Consider the following 13665-nt stretch of genomic DNA (forward strand, 5'->3'; position numbering starts at 1 on the left):
AAGTTCTTGAAGTAGAATCATGACACGAAAACAATTTCAAGTAAGATTACTACTGGAATTAAGATAGTTATAGTTATAGAAATTGAATCAAAGTTTGAATATGAATATTACCTTGAATAAGAAAGATAACCTACTATAAATAACAAAGGTTTCTTGATCTTAGATGATTACTTGGAATGGATTTGAAAGCTTGGAAGTATACTTGCAAACTTGAAAGTATTCTTGATTTAATGAAACTAGAACATATAGAATTTATGAAGAACACTTAGAACTTGAAGATAGAACTTGAGATAGATCAATTAGATTAAGAAAATTGAAGAATGAAGGTGTTTGTATGTGTTTTGGGTCATGATATATGGATTAGATATAAAGGATGTTTAAATTTGTTTTCTTGTAAATAATTCATGAATGATTAATAATATTTTTGTAATCTTGCTAAATAATTCATACTAGATTACAAAGAATGGTTCCCACATGTTTGATGAATCATTAAGGCTGCTAATTAGCTGATAATTGAGTGTATATGCCAATAGTATGTACAACTAGAAGCTGGGTATTATACGAGTACGAGTACCGAACAAATACGAGTAGAATTATTGATGAAAATGAACGAGAATGCAATTGTAACCAACTTTGATAAGTATGATTGTTTTGATATGTGTCTTGAAGTCTTCCAAAAGTGTATTAATACATCTTAATAAACTACATATATATACATTTTAATTAAGTTGTTAACTCATCGTTAGTCGTTAAATGTATGTGTTGTTTCGAAACTTATAAGTTAACGATCTTGTTTAATGTAATCAACCCATTATTATTATATCCAATGAGATGTTAAATTTTTGTATTATCATGATAACATGGTGTATGAATATATCTTAATACGATATATATTCATTAAAACGTTATTACAACGATAATCGTTACATATATAACTCGTTTCGAAATCCTTAAGTTAGTAGTCTTGTTTTACATATGTAGTTCATTGTTGACATTCTTAATGATATATTTAATTATCATTTTATCATGATAAACATAGTGTATTAATATCTTAATACGATACATATGTATTTTTTTTAATTCAGACGTTGTTATAACGATAATCGTTATATATATCGTTTCTAGTTCTTTAATTCAGTAGTCTCATTTTATGCATATAACTCTTTGTTAAAATACTTTGTGAGATACTTACTTATCATAATACCATGTTAAATATAGATATCCATATATATCATCATGTCGTATTTTCAAGTTTTAACGTTCGTGAATCACCGGTCAATTTGGGTGGTCAATTGTCTACATAAACTCATTTCAATTAATCAAGTCTTAACAAGTTTGATTGCTTAACATGTTGGAAACATTTAATCATATAAATATGAATCTCATAAATATATAATCATGGAAAAGTTCGGGTCACTATACAAAGTAGGTGTGTGATCAATTCTCCTAATTCCTATATTACATGTAACATTTCTTAAGCGCGGTAGCATGCCAGGTCCGCTTGATTGGATTTCCCTTAAGCTCTGCCAGTTTGGAAGCTCCGGTGTTACTGATCCCAATGACCTTATAAGGTCCCTCCCAGTTTGGCCCTAACTTCCCAGTGTTTTGGGCCCTGCTTGTTTGTTGCGCCACACAAGATCTCCTACCTTGTATGTCCTTGCCCGTACACGCTTGTCGTAATAATTCAGATTGGTGCTATTTCCCTGCACTCCTCTGCATAATTCAGATTGGTGAGCAGCCTTTCGTCATTTTCACCCTCACTGTATGACATAATCCTTTCTGTTGGGACGGTTATTTCTGCTGGAATTACTGCCTCCGACCCCTATACCAAACTGAACGGTGTTTCTCCTGTGCTGTTCTTGTGTGTCGTTCTGTGCACTCGTAGAACTTTGGGTAACTCATCTACCCATCCGATGCGCTTCATTCCTGACCTTACTTTGATGGCGTGCACAATGTCTCTGTTCGTAACCTCACATTGGCCATTAGCCTGAGGATGTGCGACGGAGGTGAAACGTCATTTAATTTTCAAATCCTGGCACCAGCTGCGGAAGGGGTTGCCTTCGAATTATGTGCCGTTGTCGCTGACAATTTCGTTAGGTATTCCGAACCTGCATAAAATAGTTTCCCAGAAAAAATCTCTGATCTGCTTACTGGTGATGGTGCGCACGCCCATTTGGTAAAGAAGTCGATAGCAACCATTAGGTATTCAGCATTCCCTGCGCCCTTGGGGAAAGGTCTCACTATGTCTATAGCCCATTTGAAGAACGGCTATGGCGACGTGATGGGTATCATAGGGTGCTGTGGTGCTCTGCTAACGGGTGCGTACAATTGGCATTCGTGGCAAACTCTTATCCTTTCTGCCGTATCAGCGTACATTCGGGGTCAATAAAACCCTAGTCACTTGATACTCTCGGTGACTGTCCTCGACCCAGAATTAACCCACAAGATCCTTTGTGAATCTCGTCCATAATTGTAGTGGCCTCTTTGGGTCCTACGCAGGGTAGGGACGCGCCTAAATAAGATTTTCGATACAGGATTTCCCCTCGCAGTTCATAATTTGGCGCTTTCACCCTAATCTTCATTGCTTCCTTCTCTCCTTTGGGTAAAGACCCAGTCCGCAGGAATTCTATGATGTCTGTCATCCAAGTCGCTTCTTCTTCTTCGACAGATGCAACCGTTATCTCCTGCTCGGTGGATTTCTTGAAAACTTTCTCCACTAGTATTTTCTTTTCCAAATGGTTGAAGATGAGATCTGCTAGCTTACTGAGTACATCCGCCTGTTTGTTCTGACTCCTAGGGACTTGACTGATTCTGAAGTCAACGAATGTATCAGCTAGAGAGTGGACCAGAGCCAGGTATGATTGCATGGATTTATCGTTGGTATCGAACGTTCCATTTATCTGATTAGCTACTAATTGTGAATCTACATAGGCTTGTAGCTTTTCTGCTCCTAACTTCTGGGCTATACGCATCCCTGCCAGTAGTACCTCATATTCTGCCTCGTTGTTTGTCACCTTGAAGTTGAACCGCAGCGCGTATGTATCCTCTTCCTGATGCGGACCTGTGAGGATTAAACCTGCTCCAGCGCCCTCAGAGCTTGCTGCACCATCAGTATAGAGTTCCCATAGCTCGGGAGAAGGCGTGGGGAGTTGTTCAGGGTCGCAGATTACTGGCATATCGATGGTTGTTTCGGCCAGATAGTCTGCCATCACCTGTCCCTTAATAGCCCTACTAGCGTAGTATACGATTTCATGCTCGCCTAGCTCTATCGACCATTTGGTTAGTCTTCCCGATATCTCTGGCTTGTAGAGTAGTTATCGAATAGGTTGGTCAGTGAGTACCGTAATTGTATGTGCTTGGAAATACCTGCGTAGACGGCGGGAAGTGACAACGAGTGCGTATACGAGCTTTTCTATGGGGAGATAGTTTAACTCGCTTCCTAAAAATGTTTTGCTGACAAAGTATATTGGCATTTGGGCGTCTCCTCATTCAGCTACAAGGTCGGAACTAACAGCTTATTTAGACACCGCAAAGTAGAGTATCAGGGTTTCACCTGCTATTGGCGCTGTTAACGTCGGGAGATCTTTGAGGAGCGCCTTCATCTCTTGGAATGCTTTTTTTGCCTCCTCAGTCCATTTGAAATCTAACTTTTTAGTGCAGTCTTTCAAGGTGTGAAAGAACGGGAGTGCTCTTTCGGCGGCCTTAGACAGGAATCGCGTTAATGCAGCGAATTTCCCATTGAGACTTTGAACTTGCTTTTTCGTTTTAGGAGAGGGCATTTTCTCAATTGCTTCTATATTCTTTGGGTTCGCTTTAATTCCATGCGGAGTCACGATGTGCCCTAAGAAGTTTCCCACTTCTTCTCCAAAGCTACACTTAGCGGGCTTGAGCTTCATATTGATGCTCCTGAGCGTGTTAAACGTGTCGAGAATATCTACTAGCAATTGCTCCTCAGTGTTGCTTTTAATGGTGAGGTCATCGATATACGCCTCAAGATTGCGGCCAATTTGTTTAGCGAACGTTGTATCTATAGTGCGCTGATATGTAGCACCCGTGTTTTTTAGTCCAAAGGGCATTTTGGTGTAACAGTATATCCCCTGGTCTGTGTGGAACGCGATCTTTTCTTCGTCTTCTTCAACCATTTGGATTTGGTGATGCCCTTTATAGGCGTCCCGGAAACATTTAAATCTAAAACCTGCGAGAGACTCGACTTTCCAGTCTATCTCTAGCAATGGATAATTGTCCTTGGGGAAGGCTTTGTTGATATCTTTAAAATCGATGCAAAGCCGCTACGTTCCATCGGACTTGGCTACCAACACGGGGTTAGCCACCAAAGTCTGGTAGTTCACTTTGCGCAGTATATTAGCCTTTACCAGCTTGTCAACTTCCCTGCACAACCATTCACTTCTTTCGGGTGCCATCAGTCGCTTTTTCTGTTTGATAGGGGTCAAATTTGTACTAGTGCGGAGATAATGCTGCGCTATCTCTCGCGGTACTCCAGTCATGTCGAGATCGCGCCATCAGAACATGTCGGAATTAGAAATGAGTATATTCCTCAGTTTCTCCTTAGTCTCGCGTGTGAGACTCCCCCTATCTTTACCTTTTGTTCCGAATATTCGGGATTAACTACAACCCACCATTCATTCGCGCCTTTTTCTTCAGGAGTAGCACTTTTTTTATCGGTAACAGACGTGCATAAAACATCCATCGGCGTCGATTCGAGGGTGGCGACTCCTTGCTCGGTTGGGAACCGGACCATCCCGTGGATTGTGGATGGTATAGCGCCGAATTTTTGAATGGAGGTTCTCCCCAGTATAGCATTGTATCTAGAATACGAGCGCACTACACAAAATTCTATGCTCTCAGTGCGCTTTTTTAATTTATCCTTGTTGTCTCTCAGCTCCAGCCTCAAGTCTAGAATTCTAATGAGCCACGCTAATTCTCCTGAAAACCCAAACAAGGCTATGGTTGGAGGCTTGATGGTCCACCTTGTCAGTGTGGGCAACTGTCGAAAGCAATGTTCATACATGATGTCAACACTACTGCCATTGTCTATATGAAGGCACTTCACACCATGACCTCACTCGGGTAAGTACCCCTGCATTATAAGGGGCACGCAAGAAGTGTCGAACGTTCGAATGGCGGGGAATGATATCTTTGTTACCTCCGAGCTTCCGCCAGCACCGGCTTTGTGCTTTGTTCCTAGCTGCTGTCGGCAGTTGGTCATCGAATGCACTTACCTTTTAGTAACAGATGCATGTATAAAAAAAAATAAATGAGTGATGGACATATAGAGAAAAGATCAAATCAAAACCTTTTTACTTGTATGTCCCACGGATGGTGCTAAATGATCAAGCATAGATTGATCGGGTCGGGTTCAGTCCATGCTTGACATCAAAGAGGGGAGATTTAAGGGTCAATTGAGTTTAACTCTCCGTTCCGGAGTACCGTGAATAACCCCTCACGAGATGATGATCTCTATAGGGGTGATTAAACATAGACCCACCATCGACGGGTTGTCCGGTTAATGATGGCTCGCGTGGGGAATAGGGTTTATGTTCATAGAACGTTACCTGTATATCGAGAGTGTCTATTGATACGCTGTGAGTCCGGTAGCATGGGCAGAGAGGGCGCTATATAGATACCACAGTTAGTCCGTACGTGGGTACTAAAAATAGTATGTGTGTAACTTCCCAAAAAATGGATCCTTTGCCTTGTGATTCGAGTCCATTATTTATAGGTACAGTGCCGTTTGCTTATTGGAGCCACGTGTTCCACATTGCTTTCTTGTCTGTACTACTGGGTCGTTCAGGGGAGGGGACAAGGGAACAGTAATGTTACTCTTTGCTAGCTGTCGGTCCTTTTACAGAGATCGTGGTAAGTACAGGACACGTCATCTTTATGTAGCGCGCTATCCTAACCTGGCGCACACTAGCGCACATTTACTTGTGCCTGAAGTGCCAGAGCATGAGGGATATGCACATATGGTGCAAGTGTGATGCGCAACACGAGCCAATCGGGTATGCATATCATTATCTATACCGGGCTACCCATCATGTGTGTGTTAGCATGATCCTTTTCAACACCTTAAATGAAGTTAGTGACATGCTCTCACAAACATACATTTTAACTTTTAAATTTATACTTAAACATGGACTCAACTATGTGACAAGCATTCGAGAAACAATGACTTCGGTAGTTGTAATTAGCAAGTTTTCCATTTAAGGTTCGTCCCAGGAAATCGGTGATTGCTAGTTGAATCGATGAAAACTCATAATCATCCTAAGGGTTGTTTGGTTGGGGGGGAGGGGGTGGGGGGTGTTTTGAATTTGAGATATTAAAGAAAACAATTTCAAATTAAACTAAGAACTAGAAATGATTAAGTAATTATCAATATTAAAAGCATGAACACTTGCTTAATCCACTTGAAGCATTCGGATTGTTCTATTATTCACTTAAGAGCTAATTGTGTTCAAGCTAGTATCCCTACTAGATGTTCTTATGATCCAATCAATACTTGCAAATTCCCATAAGCTTATATCAATTGATCTAGTTAAATCATGCAATTATCATTAGTACTTAGCCTAGGTTGAAGTCCCCTAAAACTCTTTCGGTAATCGAAATCCCTTAAGAAAACCAAACTTCACTATTTTGACTAAGGACCAATTGAAAAACAATCCAAACCAAAACCCCAATCCCGTGAAAGCCCCAATTTGATTATCTAGATCACCTAAGTGTTGAAGTACAAGATGTTTCACTAATCAAATCCCTAAGAGAAGCTACACACCTCATATAATTAAAGTAAAGTCCAAAATAAACATACCAAAGGATCTTTTGGCTAATTCTAATAACAAATCACAATCATCAACTCATAGATTCATCCAAACACAATCAATAACATAAATATGAACAATCCTTATTTATCAAGCTTCATAAACAAGTGTACATCATAAAATCTAGCCAATCATGGCTAGAACAAGATCAATACAAGTAATAAGAGTAAATCTAAACATCATTAAGCAATAATTAAGAGTAGATTGTACCAAACTTATGAAAATTAAAATAAATCTAGATGAAGAACAAGCCCTAGATCTTGATTCAATCTCTAAATCCTTGATGTAGAGTGAAAGAAATGATGGAAACTTGATGAAAAAATAAATAATCTAACTATCAAACCCTAATCTCCTCAGCCACCATGAATTTACTGATCTATTGATGATGTATATGACAAACCCCTCATCTCATTCTATTTATACTTCTCAAAAATTGCCCAGAATTAACAGAGGAATGTTGTTCCTCCTTTAGGAACGCCGTTCCTGGGCTCGTAATGAGGAACGTCATTCTTGAATGCTACAAACGTCATTCCTGAATTGTGCTCTAAATGCCCATTTTTCTGTTTCCATTTCATTTGTAAATTCCCAGGTAGAATACCATTCTTGGTGTTAGAACGCCATTCTTGATGTTGGAACGACGTTCTGAGATACATGAACGTCGTTCTTGTTGCCAGTTCCAGCACTTTGCAGTTTTCTTGATACATTTTGCACACTTTGGTCAATTTTACACCAAATTTACACTTAGAACTCCAATAGCACTCAGAACGAGATTAAACCCAAGATCATAACTTTTTGAGCACTTTGGTCATGAAAACCGAGTAAAACGAGATAGATATTGCGTGAGAAACATAGCGTGGATGGGCAATATCAAACCCCCTACATTTGAACCTTGCTTGTCCTCAAGCAAGCATAACAATAAACAAGTCTTGGAGATAAGGAGCAATAAATGATCAAAGCCAAAGTGCAATAGTTGGGCAACAATTGATACCTTCATGAATTTGTACTTTGATGGCTAGAATGATCTCGAAATGCTTGCATTTGCTAAGGACCAAGCATAACCTCATCTCCTCTTCTTCCTCTTCTTCCGCAGACTAGTAAAAGCTCAACTCAATACTTGAAACAACTTCAATTCATCAATTCATCGAATGGGGCGATGGCGGGGGTGGCAATTCTTGACCATATCTTCAATTGAATCTCAAAAGACACACCATTCCTAAAAATCAAGCTTCAAATCTTCAATCATCCTTAAATCAAACAAATTTAAGCCTAGGCTGAATATCTACACATCTTCAAAACAAACGATCAAACAACAATCTCCCTAGAAAGGCTCAAATATCCACAACATTTTGCAATTTAAGAGTAATCATATCAAGATTTGAGCTTTTTAGTACAAACTTTTCTAGGAGCATTCTTCAAACCATCACAAGCATAAACCTCACCTTCATCACTGCTAACGATCAAAAACTTCCCAAAACCTTCACCTCGGTGTAATGGAGCTCAAAATTACATGAGTTACCCAAGAAAATGTTTAAGCCTTTAGGAAGACAAGGCTTTTAAAGAAAATCATTTTTCATTTTTAGAAAGGGAAGACGAGTCAAGTTGTGAAACAAGACAAGTTTTCCAAAAATTTTGGTTTCAAGTTTTGTGCATTCCAAAGCCATCCCGGTTTTGGGACAACTGCACGGATAGCTAATGCCCCGGTATATCACAAAAGTGAACTACCTTCTTGTATTGAAGGCGATGAGACAAAAGCTATCTTGGGCTCATAAGTTTGTGTGCATACAAGCCACCCCGGTGGTGGGACGGCCGCACGGGTAGCTACTTCCCTGGTAAACATACTACTAGGTGTCAATAGCGATGGGAAAGTAACTACCTTGGGTGTGAGATTAACGGTGGGTCTAGTGCGCGATACTTGGAAGACTTTACTTCCAAGCTTGGGTCTTTTGGTACACAACTTAACTTGGAAGACTTTATTTCCAAGCTTGGGTCTTTTGGTACACAACTTAACTTGGAAGACTTTACTTCCAAGTTTGGAAGACTTGACTTCCAAAATGAAACATGGGAGGAGTCGACTCTCCCGGGAATGTCAAAGCTCAAGGCTTTTATTCACTCAGCTACTTCCTACATAACAAGCTTTTATGCTTATATTGAGAAAGGGTAGGAAGTAGAAACTACCCCTCCATAATTGATCGAACAAAGGTGCCATAGCTTTTGGGTATGGCGTGTGTTGTCTAGCAACACTAGCACGAAGCCATTGCTCCTAAAAAGGAAAGCACATTGTGAAGCTCGGTGGCTCCTCTTCCCACGGTATGATACATCGGTTGATATATCGTGAAATGATGAGACAACCAATGTCAAAATAAAAATGGTGTGGATTAGGAAGTATCCCACACCAAGTAAAATGACATTCTGGAGACTTGACTCCCGTAAGTGGATGGACTTGAATCATCCAGAAGTGTTAAAGCATAGAGCTTTAAACACTTGGTTTTCAGAATATGCATGAAAGACTTTAACTTTCATGCCAAAGTTTTGATTTTTCATTTGGTTTCATCATTTTAAGCACAAAAATCATTTGGAAGTGGGAGACTTTACTCCTACTTAATGAGTGCAAGTATGAAAGGAAGACTTCACTTCCTTAGTTTTTTAATCACAAGGAAAAGACTTTACTTTTCCACAAATTTACAAGGTTTAACCATTTAGGTGTTTATGAATTATGTTAATGTAATGGTAAAACTTGTTCCAAAAATTTTATCAACATTGCAAGTTTTATCTTTGCAGTGTATGTGACAAGTTTAACCCAAAAAGTTCAAAATGACCCTAGATTTTAACTCCCCCCTACATTTAGTGTGATGCAATGCCATCATTGCATTGAATGATGAAATTGGTAAAAATGAGGGGCATTTTGAAATAGAATAGAAGAGAGAAGAGAAATCAAAACTGGAGTAGATCAAATGATCTTTGTTGTCACCAATCGGATAAACTTAGTCACCAAAGAATGCAAGTCGATGAGCTTGACGCCTGAACTTAATTCCAGGCTTGGATCAATCATTAAAAAGTGTATCCTACCACTAAGATCGGCAAACTAGTAAAAGATACCACAAAAATATCCACAAGCAATCACAAAGTTATTACAATCATAGTGTGATTTTGTGCGAGAGTAGTAATGTAAGTGTATTACCTCACACCAAATCAATGATCCTTAGTTCCACACACAATTATCAAATTAATATAAGTTACAAGCTAAATCATAAAATTGTTTCATAAATCATGATGTATATTCGTTACCACTTAACTTTGACGTGTCGAGGTTCCTTCACCTTTACAATGTGTGATCGAGTTGCGTGAAGTTCCCTTCAGGATATGCCCTTCTTTGTACTCCTTGACACCAAACCGGGTCATCGGAAGCCTCTCAAACCCATCCAAGTCAACCTTTAAGAACTTGGCAAGTCGCGTTACGTAGTGACCACCAACACTTGGGAGTTTGATTTGTCTCCAACTGCATCAAAAAGGTAGCTTGCAACGAGGTTAGGAACATGAGCATGCTTTCGCTTGTGAACCCTATGAACTAACCAAATGTCGAGCATTTTACTCCATGTGGTTGAAAACCGTATTTTCAAAGAACCCTTGAATACATCTAAGCTTAGGACTAGAAAGTGCGTGAGGTACTCGGTTGGATGGTGTGAACTCGGTATTACTAATCTTATGCCAAGCTCTTTTTGGGTCAAACTCATTTGGATTGAACGTTTCACATTTGGCCAAGTACATGAAAGTGACGTTGGGTGAGGTATCATTGTAGAGATCTAGACTCACCATGAAATATGCCATACTTAAATGTCATTCCTCCCCCTAAACTAAATGCAAGGTAATCTTATAGCCACGGAGAACGTACTTTGAATTTGACCCTCAAGGTTTTTTTATAAATTCCCGGGTTAACAAGAGGTAGACATCCTCATGGATGTCAAGCAAAGGTCCCCATGGGTACATGCTTTGACGAAAGTGCTCAAGTTTGAATGCATCCCGAATTTCACTAACCATTCCAACTAGTTCCAATGGAGCCCAATCATTGTACTTGGCCGGGCACACTGGAATTTGAATCCTATTAAGCATCCGAGACTTTAGATTCTCATTTTGAAGAACCTCTTGTAACCATTCATCAATACCGGATGCTTGCTCCTTTCCTTTCCTTTCCCTTGGTAAATCACCTGAAACACAAATGTAACAAACAACAAATGCATCCACAACTTCAAAACATTAGCAAACATCAAACTTCTCGCATTCAAACATCAATGGGGAAACACGCCCCCTACATTTAATCCATTAACACAAGCTTCACAATTGGCATGTTCAGGCTAAAATGATCAATATGCAACGATGGTACAATGGTCAACTCGTGTCAAACTAGAGAAGTGCAATTCTAGAAAACCTAAATAACCTTGCAAGTATACCAAAAGGACATATTAAAATCACAAGCCAGAGTGTTTCACGCTTCAAATCATAATTTCAATGTCAATAGTCAACGCCGGTCAAAACCTAGTCAATAACCCTAATTGTAATTCCATAATGAAAGAAACACTAAATTCTATGATACATGGCATTAGCATGTTGGTTAACTAGCAAACAACTTTAGACAACACTCAATTTCATCTCAAACACCCAAAATTAAAAAGTCCTAATTTTTGAAAACCCTAATATCACAATGTTGAAATTGTGTAATTAAACATGAGAAACCTGTAAATCAACAACATTGCAACCTAGAATCATCAATTATTTCATCATAATCAACTTAGATCTAGCATAATTGGCATGCATGGAACAAAAAGTGAAATGAAGATTTCACAAATAAGTGCAATTAAGTGAAATAAGTGCAAGATCATACTTGAAACATGTTTGATGTTAACAAATTAGCAAGACCCTTGAAGAAAACTTATATATTTGACTTGGGAAATCAGGTTTTTAAGCGTGTAAGTCGAAAGTAAGAGAATTGTATAAGTGAGAAAAAGTGATTTAAATAAACCCCCAAAACACATTTAAAACAGGGCCTGGAACGTCGTTCCATATGCTGGAACGTCGTTTCAATTTACCAGGAAATAGGAACGGAGTTCCACAATCCAGAACGGAGTTCCTAATACAAGAACATCGTTCTTAGATGTTACAACCGTCGTTCCTCAAATGGCCTAGAAAGTGCCACTGATAAAATTTTCACCCCAGAACTTCGTTCCACTATTTAGGAACGTCATTCCTGGGCAAAAATTAGTTTTTTCAGCATTTTAACTCAAGCAAGCACATTCCTACTCAAATCACAAAGTGTTTTTTGTCTTTTCAGATTTCCCAAATGCATGAAATGCAACTACATGCCAATGCAAGCTAACGAAAATGCAAAAGCAAACAATTCTACATGAAATGCAAAATATCATGAAAAAATATACACAAGCATGATCGTTTTTGGTCTAGCGTCTATCACATGACCCATTTAAGCATAAGGGTGTCACTTTTGGTAGAGCTTGATGTCATCAAGCTCGAAAGCATTGATTTCATCAAAGTAAAATCGCAATCGATGCCCATTCACTTTAAAAGTATCGTTATCTCCATACAATTCAACATAGCCCGTTGGGTAAGCTCTTTTGACTATGTAAGGACCCGACCATCTAGATTTTAACTTACCGGGCGAGAACTTAAAACGTGAATTGAACACTAGAACCTTGTCGTTTGGGTGGAATTCCTTAGGTCCCTTAAGTCGGGCGTCATACCATCATTTAGTCTTCTCTTTGTATGTCAAAGAGTTTTCGTATGCCTCTAACCTAAGTTCCTCCAATTCATGCATTTGTATGACCCATTTTTCCTTTGCTTCGTCTAGGTCTAGGTTCACTTCCTTCAATGCCCAAAACGCTCTATGCTCAACCTCCACCGGGAGGTGACATGCTTTCCCATAGACTAGATGAAATGGTGTGGTGCCTATTGGTGTCTTATATGCGGTTTTTGTAATGACCCGTCAAAATCGCAATTGACGCGGTACGTTATTCGTCGATTTCACAGTGAGGTTTTGACCTCTATATGATACGTTTTGATAAAATACTGCATTCATTAAATTAACAACTTTCTAAACATAGAAAGTTATAAACATGTGGGCGGGTGCTTAAGAATAAGCAAATCCCCAAAATACATAAGTTTTAATAATACATGTTGACATCACAGCCAAATTACTTATTACACAACATATTTTTTGTTTCGAATGCAATATACTTTAAACAAAGCATGAGAGACTCCATGCAGGCAACAAGCACATCATAGCGGAAGCAGTCTAAGGACCTGATAATAAAACATGCTAAAAAGGTCAACACGAATGTTGGTGAGTTATAGGTTTAATTGCTCGAGTAATAAGTATATAAATATGGACCACAAGATTTAATCAAAAGTTTATCAATAGATTCTACGTAACAGAGCACCATGGTAACTAAACTTAGCGCTATAATAATAATTACCCTATTCGCTTTAATACACGCAAACCAACATGTCGTAAACTCAAATAACATACGTCCGTTAAAAGGCTAGCGCTACTAGCTTGGACGGGGATGTCAAGCCCTATGGATCCATATACAATTATTCGCGCCCACCAGTCCACATCTTATGTACTGGCAGCTACTAGTTACCAAAGCTAAGGGATTTTTGGTTTAAACTCAGTGTAGAATTAAATAAGTAAATACTTGTGTCCATAGTGTATAAAATAAAGTGCATGTATTCTCAGCTCAAAATTTTTTAAAACATTTAAAAAGGGAATCTATAAACTCACTGTTCAATATTGAGATTCAATATTGTAGGTAAAATGCATAGACAT

At 38.9% G+C, this 13665-nt stretch overlaps 1 protein-coding gene across 1 annotated transcript; it reads right to left on the reverse strand.

Moving 5' to 3' along the window:
• Positions 1 to 2393: 2393 nt before the first annotated feature.
• Positions 2394 to 3489, reverse strand: LOC139847107 (uncharacterized). The gene is made up of 2 exons (XM_071836719.1): positions 3367 to 3489; positions 2394 to 3302 (listed from the first exon to the last, which is right to left on the reverse strand). The coding sequence occupies exons 1-2, from the start codon at positions 3487 to 3489 to the stop codon at positions 2394 to 2396; spliced, it is 1032 nt and encodes a 343-aa protein (XP_071692820.1).
• Positions 3490 to 13665: the final 10176 nt, after the last annotated feature.

Source organism: Rutidosis leptorrhynchoides, chromosome 1 (genome assembly GCF_046630445.1).
Source record: "Rutidosis leptorrhynchoides isolate AG116_Rl617_1_P2 chromosome 1, CSIRO_AGI_Rlap_v1, whole genome shotgun sequence".
NCBI lineage: Eukaryota > Viridiplantae > Streptophyta > Magnoliopsida > Asterales > Asteraceae > Rutidosis > Rutidosis leptorrhynchoides.

Coding starts and splice junctions, on each gene's coding strand:
- LOC139847107 (XM_071836719.1), bottom strand. CDS start 3,489: ATGAGGAGACGCCCAAATGCCAATATACTTTGTCAGCAAAACATTTTT. Junction 3,303..3,366: donor ACTTCCCGCCGTCTACGCAG/GTATTTCCAAGC, acceptor CTACTCTACAAG/CCAGAGATATCGGGAAGACT.